This window comes from Hyaena hyaena, unplaced genomic scaffold (genome assembly GCF_003009895.1).
Source record: "Hyaena hyaena isolate Hyena2069 unplaced genomic scaffold, ASM300989v1 scaffold_116, whole genome shotgun sequence".
NCBI lineage: Eukaryota > Metazoa > Chordata > Mammalia > Carnivora > Hyaenidae > Hyaena > Hyaena hyaena.
Genome location: NW_024080748.1, coordinates 938,333 through 952,221, shown reverse-complemented (window position 1 = coordinate 952,221; position 13,889 = coordinate 938,333). Strand labels below are relative to the sequence as shown.

General features: G+C 48.8%; 1 protein-coding gene across 4 annotated transcripts in view; it reads left to right on the top strand.

Annotated features, from left to right (window-relative positions):
- Positions 1 to 11,348, top strand: part of SERGEF (secretion regulating guanine nucleotide exchange factor) — a 231,267-nt gene extending 219,919 nt beyond the window's left edge. For all 4 annotated transcript variants that reach the window (XM_039236806.1, XM_039236805.1, XM_039236804.1 and 1 more), the window contains one exon: positions 10,989 to 11,348. In XM_039236806.1, coding sequence (XP_039092737.1) covers positions 10,989 to 11,311 — 323 coding nt within the window. In that variant the 3' untranslated portion in view covers positions 11,312 to 11,348. The remainder of the gene's footprint in view (positions 1 to 10,988) is intronic.
- The last annotated feature ends 2,541 nt before the right edge of the window (positions 11,349 to 13,889 follow it).

Sequence of the window (13,889 nt, the reverse complement as noted above, 5' to 3'; positions counted from 1 at the left end):
CAGGATCCCTCAGGCTCTGTGTGGAGCACGGATGATGAGAGGCAATAGAGGCAGCAGAGAGACCGGTAGAAAGCCCTCACAGAGTTCTAGTATGAAGTGGTGAGGCTGGTGAGAAGTGGCTGGTTCTGGCTGTGTTTTGAACGTTATCTTCCTAAATCCTTCTTCCACAGGCCCTCATCTTTTCTTATGTGTAAACACCCAGCCCTCCTCCTCTTTGCCTTCAGCCTTCACCCCACCTCCCCTGCTCAATGCATTCCCAGCGCTGCCATGGACCTTGGTCTGGAGGGCCCCCAGGCCGGCCTGCTTCCACTTACAGCCTTCCCTGAGGCAATTCGGGCCACAATCCCAAAACTTCCCTAGAGTGATTCTGTGGGCGCACAGCTCCACTTTCTGATTCTGGAATGGCTCTTTGCTGCTGTCTCAGCTCCTGCCTCAGGGCATCACTGGCCCTGAAGAGTGATGGGTAGACTAGTTATTGAAAGGGCCCAGCACTGTCAATGCATCTTCCCTCAGCCTGGCCCGGTGAGGCCCTCGCCCTCACAGCCATTCTCATGGCCATTCTCTGGAGGAACTGCTCCTCTTCCGGGCAGTGTGACTGGGAACAGAGACTCGCAGCTTTCTGTTCCTGAGGCCTATGGCCAGGGGGAAGTTCTGGCCACAGATCAGGGAATAAAGGTAAGCAGCCAAGCATAGGACTGGGGTTGACGGCACCCAATTTCAGCATTTTGTGTGTGCCCCCCATTTCTACTCTCTAGACAGAACAGGGGGCTCAGAAAGACTGTGGGTACAGCTCAGCACCCAACTCCCGTCCCAGCCCACAGCCTGGTGAGACAGTGCAAATATAAATACCTGTAGAACTGGGAGGGGTCTGGTGTGTATGCTTAGAGGGTTCTGGGTACTAGGCTTAGAAGAAGTGACATTAATAGCCCAGTGGGACCCAGCCCAACACGCAGCCACCATTTACTTCTGCAGCAAAACAGGATGCTGCTGGGATCAATGAAAGCAGCTCAGAATGGGCAAATTTCATTGGGTACCCCCTATTTAAAACTCCTGGGCGCCTGCGTGGCTCAGTTGGTTAAGCGTCCAGCTTTGGTTCAGGTCTGGGAGTTTGAGGTGTGTGTCAACCTTTCTCTGCCCTTTCCTGGCTTGTGCTCTATCTCTCTCTCTCTCTCTCTCTCTCTCTCTCTGTCTCTCTCAAATGAATTTTTTTTAAAAAAGTTAAATAAACCTTAAAAAAAAAAAAGACTGGTGAACATCCTACTCATCCTTCAAAACCCAACTAAGAATTAACCTCTGAAATTTTCAGGGACACCCATCTCTTCTCCCCAATAGAGCATACCATCCTCTCCTCTGTGCCGTCTCTGTCCCTTAGAAATACTGTTATTTTTAAAAATACAATTTACTGTCAAGTTAGCTATAGTTTTTTTTTTTTCTAATCATCATCCTTTGTTATTACTTCTTAAAGTATTTGAACAAATGACAAAATCTTGGTCACCTTTCCCCTCCATTTCTCCCTCTGTTGCTCAGAGATTGTTCACAGTTGGGGATGTATTCTTCAAGATCTGTACACACAGAAATATATAGGGGATCCACATAAATTGAATCGTCCTCTCTCTGTGTTGTTCTGCAACTGATTTTCTCTCTGAAATGTCTTAGATATCTTGAGGTCAGACCATAGAAAGCGATCTCATTATTTTTTTTTATGATCAATTTTTTAATTCTTTTCTTTCTTTTTTTTTTTTTACAAATAGTTGTTTATTGTCAAATTAGTTTACACATAACACTCAGTGCTCATCCCCACAAGTGTCCTTGCCCATCCCCCCCTCCCCCCCACATCCATCAGTCCTCAGTTTTTGTCAGCATTCAAGAGTCTCTCATGGTTTGCCTCTCTCCCTTTCCCCCACCATTTCCGCCCTTCTTCTCCCCCTTGTTCCTCCGTCAAGTTCCTCCTAATCCTCCTATACGTGCAAACATATGATATTTGTCCTTCTCTGCCTGACTTATTTCGCTCAGCATAACACCCTCAAGGTCCATCCATGTTGCTACACATGGCCAGATTTCATTGTTTCTCATTGCCATGTAGTATTCCATGGTATAGATAAACCACATCTTCTTGATCCATTCATCTGTTGATGGACACTTAGGCTCCTTCCATGTTTTAGCTATTGTGGAGAGTGCTGCTATGAACATTGGGGTACATGTGCTCCTATGCCTCAGCATTTCTGTATCCCTTGGGTCAATTCCTAGCAGTGCTATTGCTGGGTCATGGGGGAGTTCTATTGTTAGTTTCCTGAGGAACCTCCACACTGTTTTCCAGAGGGGCTGCACCAGTTTGCATTCCCACCAACAGTGTAGGAGGGTGCCCGTTTCTCCACATCCTCGCCAGCATCTAGAGTTCTCTGATTTGCTCATTTGAGCCACTCTGACTAGCGTGAGGTGGTATCTCAGTGTCATTTTGATTTGTATTTCCCTGATGAGGAGGGATGCTGAGCATCGTTTCATGTGTCTGTTGGCCATCTAGATGTCCTCTTTGGAGAAGTGTCTGTTCATGTCTTCTGCCCATTTCTTCACGCGATCTCATTATTTTTAATAGCTGCATAGTAGCTGGGTAGTGGGGGTCAAGCCACGCTTTCTTCAAACACTTCTCTATTGATGGATATTTTGGGGCTTACCCCAGTCTTTTGCAGTTAAGACTGTTGTGCGTGGCTCCTTGTGCCCACATGCCGTTGGTCCCCGTAATCCTCTCTCTCATGGCTGTCTTCCCCAGTGGGCTGGGAGCCCCAGGGCAGAAACTGAATTTTCCTCATCTAGGTCTTGTGTCCAGCACAGGGCCTAAGAAGAAAAGCCACCACGTAAATGGGCTTGTCTGCGCAAGGTCATAACCATGTAAAAGGCCTGGGTGAATGTGGGGAGCAGCACAGCACCCCTGTGAATTGCAGGAAGCAAGCACAGAGCTCTGGGAAAGAGGGGTGACGCAGCCAAGGGGTACAGAGGGCGTGGAGAGCCAGCCGACAGTCCTGTTCTTGGTCTCCTTGGTGGCAGGAGACAGGAGGTTGTCCGCAGGAAGACCTAGTTCTTGCTGTTCCTCAGCCTGAGTCCTCCACCCAGGCCAGCTGCCTCTGCCTAATGGGTAGAGGAGCTGCCGTAATTGTCCAGGCAAGACGGGGTGAGGACCCGAATTCCTCTCTCTCCTCAAGTCACCGCCTAGACCCAAAACACTCTAAGAGGCCTGAATTCTGGGTTCTTCCTTCGCCATTCCTTGCTCACAGCAGGACCCTAGGGATCGCCCCCGCAATTATTGCCAAAAGGATGGGATCCACATGAGTTTGGTGGCTGGACACTCAGAAGTTTTTCCCAAATTTGCCCAGCTCCAAGGCCAGCTGCGGCCACGATGACGTGTACCAGCTTCCTGAATGCAGAGCCTTCTCCGTGAGGGTACTCAGACCTCACCTGTCGTGGCTGTCTCTGTCTGGAATTGCAGAAGACCAGCCCCTACTGAAGCTCTAGGTCTTTGTGAGGCCTTTGACAGGAGACAAGCAGGGGAACCATTAGTTGCCTGACTTTTTGCCCACATTCCTCCCTCCCTTTCCCAGCCCACCAGATGCAGGAGAGGCAGGGCCTCATGCGGCTTTGTCGGGCCTGGGCCCCAGTGCTCGCAAGAGCTCAGTGAGGTTTGTGCTTCCCTGCAGAGTGCTTCTCTCACCAGCTACTGCTCTTGCCTCCCGCAGCTGATCCTGTCCCCACACAGGCGGGCCGCTACTCTGTATTTTTCCCTAATTACCTGGGAAGCAGCCTTTTTGCTAGAGAGGATAGTATCCTAACAGAAGATGCCCTGGAGTCCCTATGCCCAGGTTGGAACCCAGTTCTGCTGCTTACCTTGCATGGTTCACGCCATCTCTCTGGAAAACGGGGATAATGTTAGATTTTACCTTGCAGGCTTGTTGTGGGGATTCAGTGAACTAAGTGTTCATCACAGGGCCTGGCATACACTAACAATTCCGTGGTGTTCCTATATTTGCACATGGTTTGGCACTAGTGAATGAGCCTGAGATTGGGAGTCATAGATTCTAGTCCTGGCTCAGAATGGCTGTGTGACCATGAACAAGTTACTTCACCCTTCGAGCCTTGTTACATCATCTATAAAATGGAAGTCATAACATCTGGAGTCACAAATGGAGGTTGCTGTGGAGATTAAGTGACGTTTGTGTGAAACTGGGAAGTAACATCCCGAGGTGATAGCCTTCATCCTCATGGTGTGAGATGGCAGCTAGATCTCCAGCCACCACATCCACATTCCTAGTGAGAAGATAGAAAGCGCAAAGGGTACGTGCCCGCTGTCTTTGAAGGCAGGGCGCTATAGCTATTACAGAACATTTTGGCTTACCTCTCATTCACACACCCAGCTGCAAGAGAGGTTGGGAAATACAGTCTTCGTTCCACGGTTCGAAATGAAGCTGTACCGCACTAGCTCCATCACACATGCTCAGGTGTTTGCCCCTCTTAGACAAGGCCCTCCAGCAGAAATGCATCCCCCTCCCTAGTGTTGGGCTGTAGTCCCAGCACCATAAGGCCCTGTAAGGACCCAGGTTGCCAAGAAGTTCAGGCAGGTGCCACAAGGCCTGAACAGATTTGTGTATTGTGTCTAGCCTGTGCCAGGACCCCACCAGTCCCTAGGTTCCGCTGCCCGCAGGGCTCTTAGGCTGACGCAAGTGTGGTGGGCCACAAGCCCATCACTTGTCACAGCCCGGATGAGGCCAACGCCACTGAGCCCCATGATAAGGGGGCCTGAACTCTTCAGAGGCGAGGGAATCCCTCAGGAACTATGGGCTCTCCACCCAAGGCCCAGCCCTGTACCTCAGGGCCAGGAAAGTAGGTCTGGATCAATCAGGTGGGTTTCAGTTCCTCAAGGACCTGATAAGTGCCAGGCACACTGCAGAGAGCCTTCTGTAAAGCCAGAGTCATCCTATAACGTACGTGTTTTGAGAACTGGGTGTTCCACGTCCCAGTTAGCTTAGGGAGAGGCCTACCATAGGCCCTTCTCCTTCCCCTCACTTCCGCATGAGAATGGCCTGCCTAGGAGCAGCTTGCTGAATCCAGGGGGTCTTCGCACCCTCACTGTGCCCCTGAAAAGGTGGCCCTAAGTGAGCCTGGATGGAGGCAGGGGCTGCATATGAAACCGACTCAAAATGCTGGAGGGTCTCTGCTGCGAGTCCCTTCTGTACAGGGCACAGCGAATCTTTCACCTTCAAAGTTCAGCAGCCTGGGTTTTTTCCACAAGAAGTTTGTTTAAAATGTTCAGAAACTCCAAACTTCTTGTCATTCCACCCTAGGCCTTCTCATGTGCTGGTGCCCTTCCCTCTCCTCGGTGCCATTTGACACTGGCATGGCCTTTCTTGCCTTCTCCTCCCCTCCCCGTGGTCTGCCTCATACGTGGCCGTGAGCTGTCGCCGTGTGTCAGGCACTGTGCGGGGCATGTCCACTCATGCAGTCCTTCTCCTAGCGACGTTGTGATGTAGATGGGGACAGAAGTACCACTATCGCACAGCCGTTTGGTGGTGTGGGACCCAGGACAGCAGAGCACAGTCCACAGTAAATAGTGGACGTTGTATACGTATGCCAAGGGTCAGGAAAGTGTGACCCACGGGCCGGATCTGAGCTATGGCCTGTTGCATACGGCCTTGCGAACTAAGAATGGCTTTCAAGGGTTATAGTAATGAGGAAGAATATGCAACAGAAACCAAATGAGGCTCTCAAGCCTAAAATATTTACTATCTGCCTTTTTAGCATAAATTTGGCAAGCCCTGGTATAGGATGCCAGAGTCAGTGCAGATTCTGGAGCAGCACTGCCTGGTTCCTTGTGACTCTGCTTCCTCCTCTATGAAAGGAGAATGATCTCTAAAACATGGCTGCCTCACAGGGTTGTGGGAATTAAATGAGATAAAGAATCGAAAGCACCTGACTTGGAGTAGGCTTCTTTGAAAGTATTGGGGGGAAGCAATTTCTGGCCCTTTGCCAGGCTTCTCGACCCAGTGGGCATGAAAGCCCTGGCTCAAGGCCTCTGGCTACCCCAGCCCCTCAGAGTGTGTTTCCTTTGGCAGGAGGAGAGGGACCTGCCAGCTGCCTGTTGCGCCGCGTCCCGCTGGGAGGTCAGCTCTGCCTTCCTCCCACCCCCACTCCTGCTGGCCGTCAGCTGGTGCCACTCCCCGGGGTCGGGCGCAAAGCCCACACCAGGTGCCGAGCTGGGCCCAAAGGTAGCAAGCCTCTTCCACTCTCCCACTCCATGCCTCATACCAGCCTGGCCAAGACTCCCGTGTAGCCGTAGGAGCTGCGGCCTGGGGTCCGTCTTCTCTGTGTGCATTTCCTTGCTCGCCGGCCAAATAGGGAGACATCTGTGTTTCCCCAAACCCAAGCTTTTGGCCAGTGATGGCCTTCCTACTAGGGAAAAGGAAGAGGAAAAGGAAGGGTAATCCCTGGCCAGCCAGCCACCCCCTGTGAAAGAGTGGTCTGGGAAACAGATTTTCAGTGGAGAAAGGGTGAAATGTAAAGATACACAAGTGAATAAAATCATTGAAAAGTCAAAAAGAATACATTCCCATCCAGATAGGGATGGTCTTTCAGTTCTTAGAAGCAGTAGAAGAAATTACAACAGATCAATGAATTTTACTACAAAGAACCATAAAGGTAATGTTTTATATCAAAAGATGTAAGACAAAATTTTAAGTCAAACTAAGAAAAAACATTTATGCTAGATATGGCAGAGAAAGAATATTCTTAAAATAAAAATCTTTAAAACGATAAGGCTCTTAACATAGAACAGTAACAAATATTTATAAAATACTATGTGGCAAGTACCGTTTTATACCTACTTACTCATTTAACTCTTGTAAACAACTTTATGATAAAGCTTTATCATTTAACAGATGAAGGAACTGAGGCACAGAGACATTAAGTAACTTGCCCAAGGTCATTCAGCTAATAAATAGGGGAGCTGGGAGTTGAACCCAAACCATCTAGCTCTTGAATCTCAGCACTTAAACCCTCCTGTACTAAACAGGAAAAATATATGAAGCAGACAATACATGAAAGAGGAAATACAAATATCTGAGAAACGTAAGAAATATTTTTCTGTTTTTTTAAAAATTTTTTTAATGTTTTATTTATTTTTGAGAGAGAGAGACAGAGTGCACGTGGGGGAGTGGCAGAGAGAGATGCAGACACAGAATCCAAAGATTCTCCAGGCTCCGAGATGACAGCACAGAGCCCAACAAGGGGCTCACACCCACGAACCGTGAGATCATGACCTAAGCCAAAGTCAAACCAACTGAACCACCCACTTAACCAACTGAGCCACCCTGGCGCCCCTTATTTTTCAGTTTTGATGGCAATAATGTACCAAAAAAAAGGGATTTTTTGTGTGTGTGTCTTCAAATTAGAAAAGACTTTGCAACAGCATAATAAGTACTAAATATTGGCAATGCTGGAGTAAAATGGAAACTTCCACAGATTGCCATAGTTGTATTCAGTTGGCCTTTCTGAAAAATATTGTGAAAGCATTAAAAACAGTACTCAGGAATCTCAAAAATGTCCGTACCAGTTGACCAGGAATTCCCATTCTAAGAATCTAATTTGAGGATGCAAGTAGATAGAAAAAGATTCACGTGCAAAGATGTGCACAGGAATATTATTCAAGCTATTCAAAATAATGAAAAATTAGAAACAACCTGCATATCTGATAATAGAATACAGGTTAAGGAAATTGTTGAATCCCCATAATGGACAATTAGGCAGTCATTTTAAAGAAATGTGTTTAACAAAAGATACCATAAGCAAAGTGAAGAGACATGCCATGGACTTGTGGGAGAAGACACAACGCATAGAATAGCAAAAAAAGTATATAAATAAGAGAATACATCCAGAAAACTCACAAATTGATAAGAAAAAGACAAACCACCAAAGAGAAAAATAGGAAAAGAATGTACAAAGGCAATTCGTAAGAGGAGGCAACTCAGGGCTATAAATGAAGTGATGCTCACTCTCACTAGTAGTCAGGGAAATGCAGATTCATTCACTGTGCTTATCAGAATAGCAAGAGTCTAAAGGCAAAGATAGGGGGCGCCTGTGTGGCTCAGTCAGTTAAGCAGCCGACAGGATCTCGCAGTTCTTGAGTTCGAGCCCCCCGTCAGGCTCTGTGCTGACAGCTCAGAGCCTGGAGCCTGCTTCAGATTCTGTGTCTCCCTCTCTCTCTGCCCTTCCCCTGCTCACGCTCTGCCTCTCTGTCTCTCAAAAATAAACATTAAAAAAATAATAATAAAGGCAAATATAGAGGGAAACCTTCAGATCCATCGTTGATGGGACTGGAAGTGACTGCAGTCACTGTGGACAGCTATTAGCCATACCTAAACCTAAACGTGTGACCCCCTCCACTCACACATCTAGGGACCAGCCCTGCTCAGGTGCTACTCTGTACAGGGAGGCATGCTCAAAGATGTTCATGGCAGTGCTGCTTACAATCGCGACACTGTTACTATTAATTGCATAATGTTGTACATTATACATTGTATAATAAAATAGCAACAATTATTATCATTAAAGCACTGTCCCTCCGAAGGGGAATGGGTAAGTAAAATAAAAGACTTCTACATAAGGGGATTCTGAGCACAGTTAAAATAAATGAACTTGATCTGTATCAGCTCAGATAAATTTCCAGAAACAATGCTGAGTATAAAGATACATGTTAGATAGATATTTCAATACTATTTATATAAATCTTAAAAACAAACTAAAAATATTACATGGTATTTAAGGACGTATATGTAGAAAGTATAATACCAGTAACAAACACCAACTTCAAAATAGTGGCTCCTTCCTGGGAGAAGAAATATCTGGAAGGCAAGAATGGGAAGCGGGGCTTTGACTATATCTTATTGATTTATTTTCTTTTTTTAAAGGGAAGAGTTGAAGCAGATACAGCAAAATGTTGACTAATGTTCTAAATCTGGATGGAGTATGTTTCTTTCTGCTAAGTTATTTTCTGTATCTTTCTGCATATTGAACTATTTCAAAATTTCAAACATTATTTTTAATTTACTTTTTGAATAAGTTGCAGTTCTTTGGAGAAATATTTGTGTTGGTAAGGGACAAAAGCAGAACAAAATATACATAAATATTTACAAATTTCACAAGTTAAAGGTTTAAAAGAGATTATCTAAAATATTCATAGTAGTGGCAAGATCAACATCTGCTTTTCCTTTACACTCATCCATATTTTCCATATTTTGTCAGGAAGATGTATTATTTTTATAAACGGGGGGCAAAAAAATTTTAATGACTACAAAAAAATATGAGTGAGTTTAGGCCTTATGAAAGGGTCTAAACCTAGGAAGAGGTGCTGTGATGTGTGGGGGCATCATGCCGGCCTGGACACTCTGGATGTATGACTGAGTTCGTTCCATCTCTTATCTTGTCAACAAGCCCTTATTGAGCACCAGCTGTGTACGGGGCTAGAGATACGGCAATGAACGAAATGTACATGGTCCTTCCCTCCCTGTAGAGCAGATCGGCTAGTGAGGAGGGGACAGTACGCACATGACTACACAAGTCATCTAGCCACCACAAAGTGCGAGAGCCTCCTTTGGGCTAAAGTCCAAGGGCAATAACAAGAATCTAAGTTGGATTGGGTGGCCAGGGAATCTGGCTTCAGAATGACATTTAACTTTAATTTAAAAGATGAGGAGGTCTAGAGCCGGTTAAAAAGAGGACCTCAAAAACTTAACAACAGAACTCCCCTATGACCCAGCAGTAGCACTGCTAGGAATTTACCCAAGGGATACAGGAGTGCTGATGCATAGGGGCACATGTACCCCAATGTTCATAGCATCTCTCTCAACAATAGCCAAAACATGGAAAGAGCCTAAGTGTCCATCAGTGGATCAAGAATGTGGTTTATCTATACAATGGAATACTACATGGCAATGAGAAACAATGAAATCTGGCCACGTGTAGCAACATGGTTGGAACTCGAGGGTGTTAATGCTGAGTGAAATAAGTCAGGCAGAGAAGGACAAATACCATATGTTTGCACATATAGGTGGATTAGGAGGAAGTTAATGGAGGACGATGCGGGAGAAGAAGGGGGAAAATAGTTGGGGAGAGGGAGGGAGGCAAACCATGAGAGACTCTTGAATGCTGAGAACAAACTGAGGGCTGATGAGGGTGGGGGAGAGGGGAAGGGGGTGATGGGCATGGGGGAGGGCACTTGTGGGGATGAGCACTGGATGTTATATGGAAACCAACTTGACAATAAACTATTTAAGAATATAAAAAAGAGGACCTCAAGAGAAAGAAGGCCCCACAAAGTATATGCAAGGAACGGAAAGAAGGCAGGGGGTTTGGAATGTAGTCGGGGTGGGGGGTGGGTGGTAAGGGAACACACAAGGTAGTCAGGAGCCAGGTTGCCCAGGGCCCCACAAGCCAAGGAAAGGCCTTTAAGGGCATCAGAAGTCACGAAGGCTTTTAGGCAGGGGAGTGATGTGATTAGATCTGCGGTTGTCAGAGATCATCTAGATGCTCTCTGAAGATTGGGGCAGATGGTGAGTGGCCCAGTTAGTCCCTTGGCTGTTGGCATGGCCCAACGTGTGGGAGAATGGGGCCAGGATGAGGGGAAGGCAGTGGAGACGGAGAGACGGAAGGATTTGAGCTATATCTGGAGGCAGAGTCGGCAGGTCTTGGATTATTGGGGGGAGGGGAGGTTACAGTGAGGGAAGGTGGAAGGCCAGGTTTGGGACAGGGACAGCTGTGGAATGGTGAGAGTGGGAAACACCAGAAAGGCTCTGGAGGGCAGGGTGGAAGCAGAGGATGCCACCAAGTGTGGTTGAGCTTTGGTCTCATCACATGGAATCCGGGGTTTAGGACACCCTGTGTGTCCCCAGGATGAGTGTTTGAGCCCCGTTCTCAAAGCCACTTCTACAGCAGTCTTCTCTCTTCCACAGGAGGGACGTGCTACTCTTGGGGCTGGAATGAGCATGGCATGTGTGGGGACGGCTCTGAAGCCAACATCTGGGACCCAAAGCCGGTGCCGTCTCTGCAGTCGTCACCGGGACTCCTTGTGGGCTGTGGGGCTGGCCACTCCCTGGCCCTCTGCCAGCTGCCAGCCCTCCCTGCATTGGGCCAGCACCCCAAGGTCACTGGCCCTTCCCCAGATGCCACTGAGAATGCTGAATCCCAAGAAGCCATGGACAGAGAGAGAAGGAAAGAAAGACAACCAGAATCTTGTACCCAAAGCCTGACAGGTCCAGAAGCGGGGGTCTTGTGACAGAGGCCCTTTAATAAAGTGATTTTTCCTACCCAAAGTGTTCCCAGCGAATTGCTTGGTCAGGCTGTGGGGTTGGCCTGAGAAGGGGGGCTGACCACAGGCCGGGATGATGGGAGGCGGCCTGCCCGGTGCCTGGGCTTCAAGGAGATAGGCGTCCTTCCTGCCCAAGAGATGGGAATAGGGACCCCCCCTGGGGACAATAACAAGAGCCTCAGATGGTTGCATGGATGGGGAGTCTGGCCTCTAAGCGACATTTAAACCGGAATCCCCAAAGGCCCTAGAAAACAGCAACTCCAGCCTGTCTTTACCTGGTGGGAACAGAATACCCAGCCCTGTCCCCAGTGGTTATTTTGGTCCAACAGCCTTCGATTCTGCAAGAGAAAGGGCTCCCCGGCCATGCTTCGAGCAGCCACAGGCCTCTCCTGGGGTTTTGTTCTCAGCGCCCGGAGCAGTAGTTTGCTGACCCAAGGATTCGTTTGCAGGTGGATGCTCGGACAGGAAGGAGTTCTTATCTTGGTGACTAGAAGGGAGAAGGCTCTGGATTGGGGGGGGGGAGGGGGGTTAGGGAAGGAAGTGAAGATGAGTAAGTGGAAGAAGAGGCAGGACTCCTGGGAAGACCCAACAGAGGAGACCCTGGAACAGACCAGGGGATCTAGAACCATCTCAGAGGGCGGGGGTCCTCATCCGAGCCAGGAGGCACTCTGCAGCTGGCCTGTGTGACTAATGACTAATTGCCAAGCTGTGTAGTTTTGGGTGAGGGACAGACCACAGCATGGGAAGGGGACTCGGACCCTGACCCCTGACATCTGCCTCTTGGCCCTCCTTGCCTCTACAGAAGGGGGAGGAGGTAAAATGGGGTCCAGGCTAGACCGCAGGCCCCAGGCCTCCCCGGGGCAGCTGTGGCTCCGGGGGACATAGCACCTTTCTCTCTGTTGCCTCAGGAAACAGCTTTCCCTGAGGGACTGTGTGGCAGTGTCACCAGTTAGCTAGTGGTCTGTGGCCCATCCCACACCATCTTTCCTTTGGGACTCAGGAGACAATTGGCTAGACTATGGTGGCTTTAGGAAGTTACAAAATCCCAAGGTATCAGAGCTGGAGGACCTGTACTGACCTTCTAGCCTAGTGGCCTTCAGTGTGCATTTGTTAGAGCCCTAGAAGTCTCCTGAAAATTCAGTGGCCACCTGGCAGTCTATGGGTGAAGGGAAGCCATGTTGACAGAGATCTGGGCCCTCACCCTCCACCTCATTCACAGCAGCTTTATTTTAATTTATACTATATACTGGGCTCCACATAAGATTTCACTTGACAAGGGGTCCTTGAGAAAGTTTTGAAACCTTGGTCTTGTCCAACATTTTATTATTCATGTGAGAAACAGGCCTAAAAAGGGGAAGGGACCACGCCTCACTCCTGGCTCAGTGTTCTGACTGGGAGGTGACCCATCCCAGGACTTGAGCCAGACCAGGTGGCGGGGGAGGCGGGAGATGAGGCTCAACCCTGGGACCAAGAGTGGGTTCAGCTCAATGGAGTGGGGATGAGGACAATCCTGAGCTCCCCAGGCCTGAACCTAGACATCACCCACAGCCATTGGCTGACCTTGAACACCAGTGCACGGAGTCCTGCTCCCTATACTGTATCCAAAAAACAGCACTGCCCCAGCCAGCAAAGGCCCTGGTCCCCCACCTCCTAGAACCAGCAGAGGCTACAACAGCCTCTAATCATTCTCATTCTGCAGTGGGAAGAAGGACATCTCTGCACTCTGAGCTGGTCTTGCCAAGGTCCCCATGCCCTCGGAGACAGAGCAATTGGATGGCCCCGAGACGACCCATACTGGAGCAAGCCCATAGTTATTGGCTGTCCGCACCCCCCCCACCCCCCACCCAGCCCCTGAGCTGTCCTACACACAGTCCAGAAAGCAGTCCCATGCCGGAGAGTACTCAGGCCCATACTTCCCAGACAGGCTTTCTACTCACAAGGAGCCGACACACATGCGCACACAGCGTGGCAGTACAGAGTTCCCTCCTGACTCCCTCAACTTCTGTGGAAGGAACCCCAGTCCCAAGTCTTCTACTGCTGAGCCCTAGTGTCCCTCCCGAGGCCACCTTGTGGGCACAAGAAAGAAGTGTCTTGGGGCTCCTTCCCAGCCTGAAACAAGGTCAGGGGTGCTTCAGCCCTAAGCCTCAGACTCTGGCTCAGAACCTGACTCAGACCCTTCTTGCAGGCCTGCAGGACACAGATAATCCACACATGGAAGAGCGAATGGCTCCCGGCACTAGATGCCACCACAGATAGTCCCGTCACCTGGAGTCCCTCCATTCTGCCCTTCCCACAGCAGCAGGCAGGCTTTCCTAGGTCCATTCACTGGATCTGATGAGTGCCTGAAAGCTCAAGGGGCTGTCGACAGGGTCGCCCAGATTTCTTTCTGGACCCTTTGACTCCTATGGTCATCCTCAGACTTGTAGATGTCCAAGCCCCTCATTCCAAAGAGATCCCAAGCCCTTCCTGATCCCGAGTTGATCCCAAGTGATCAGGTCTTGGTCAGTTCTGGAACCCTTCACCAAGGATGGGCCCAGATACAGTA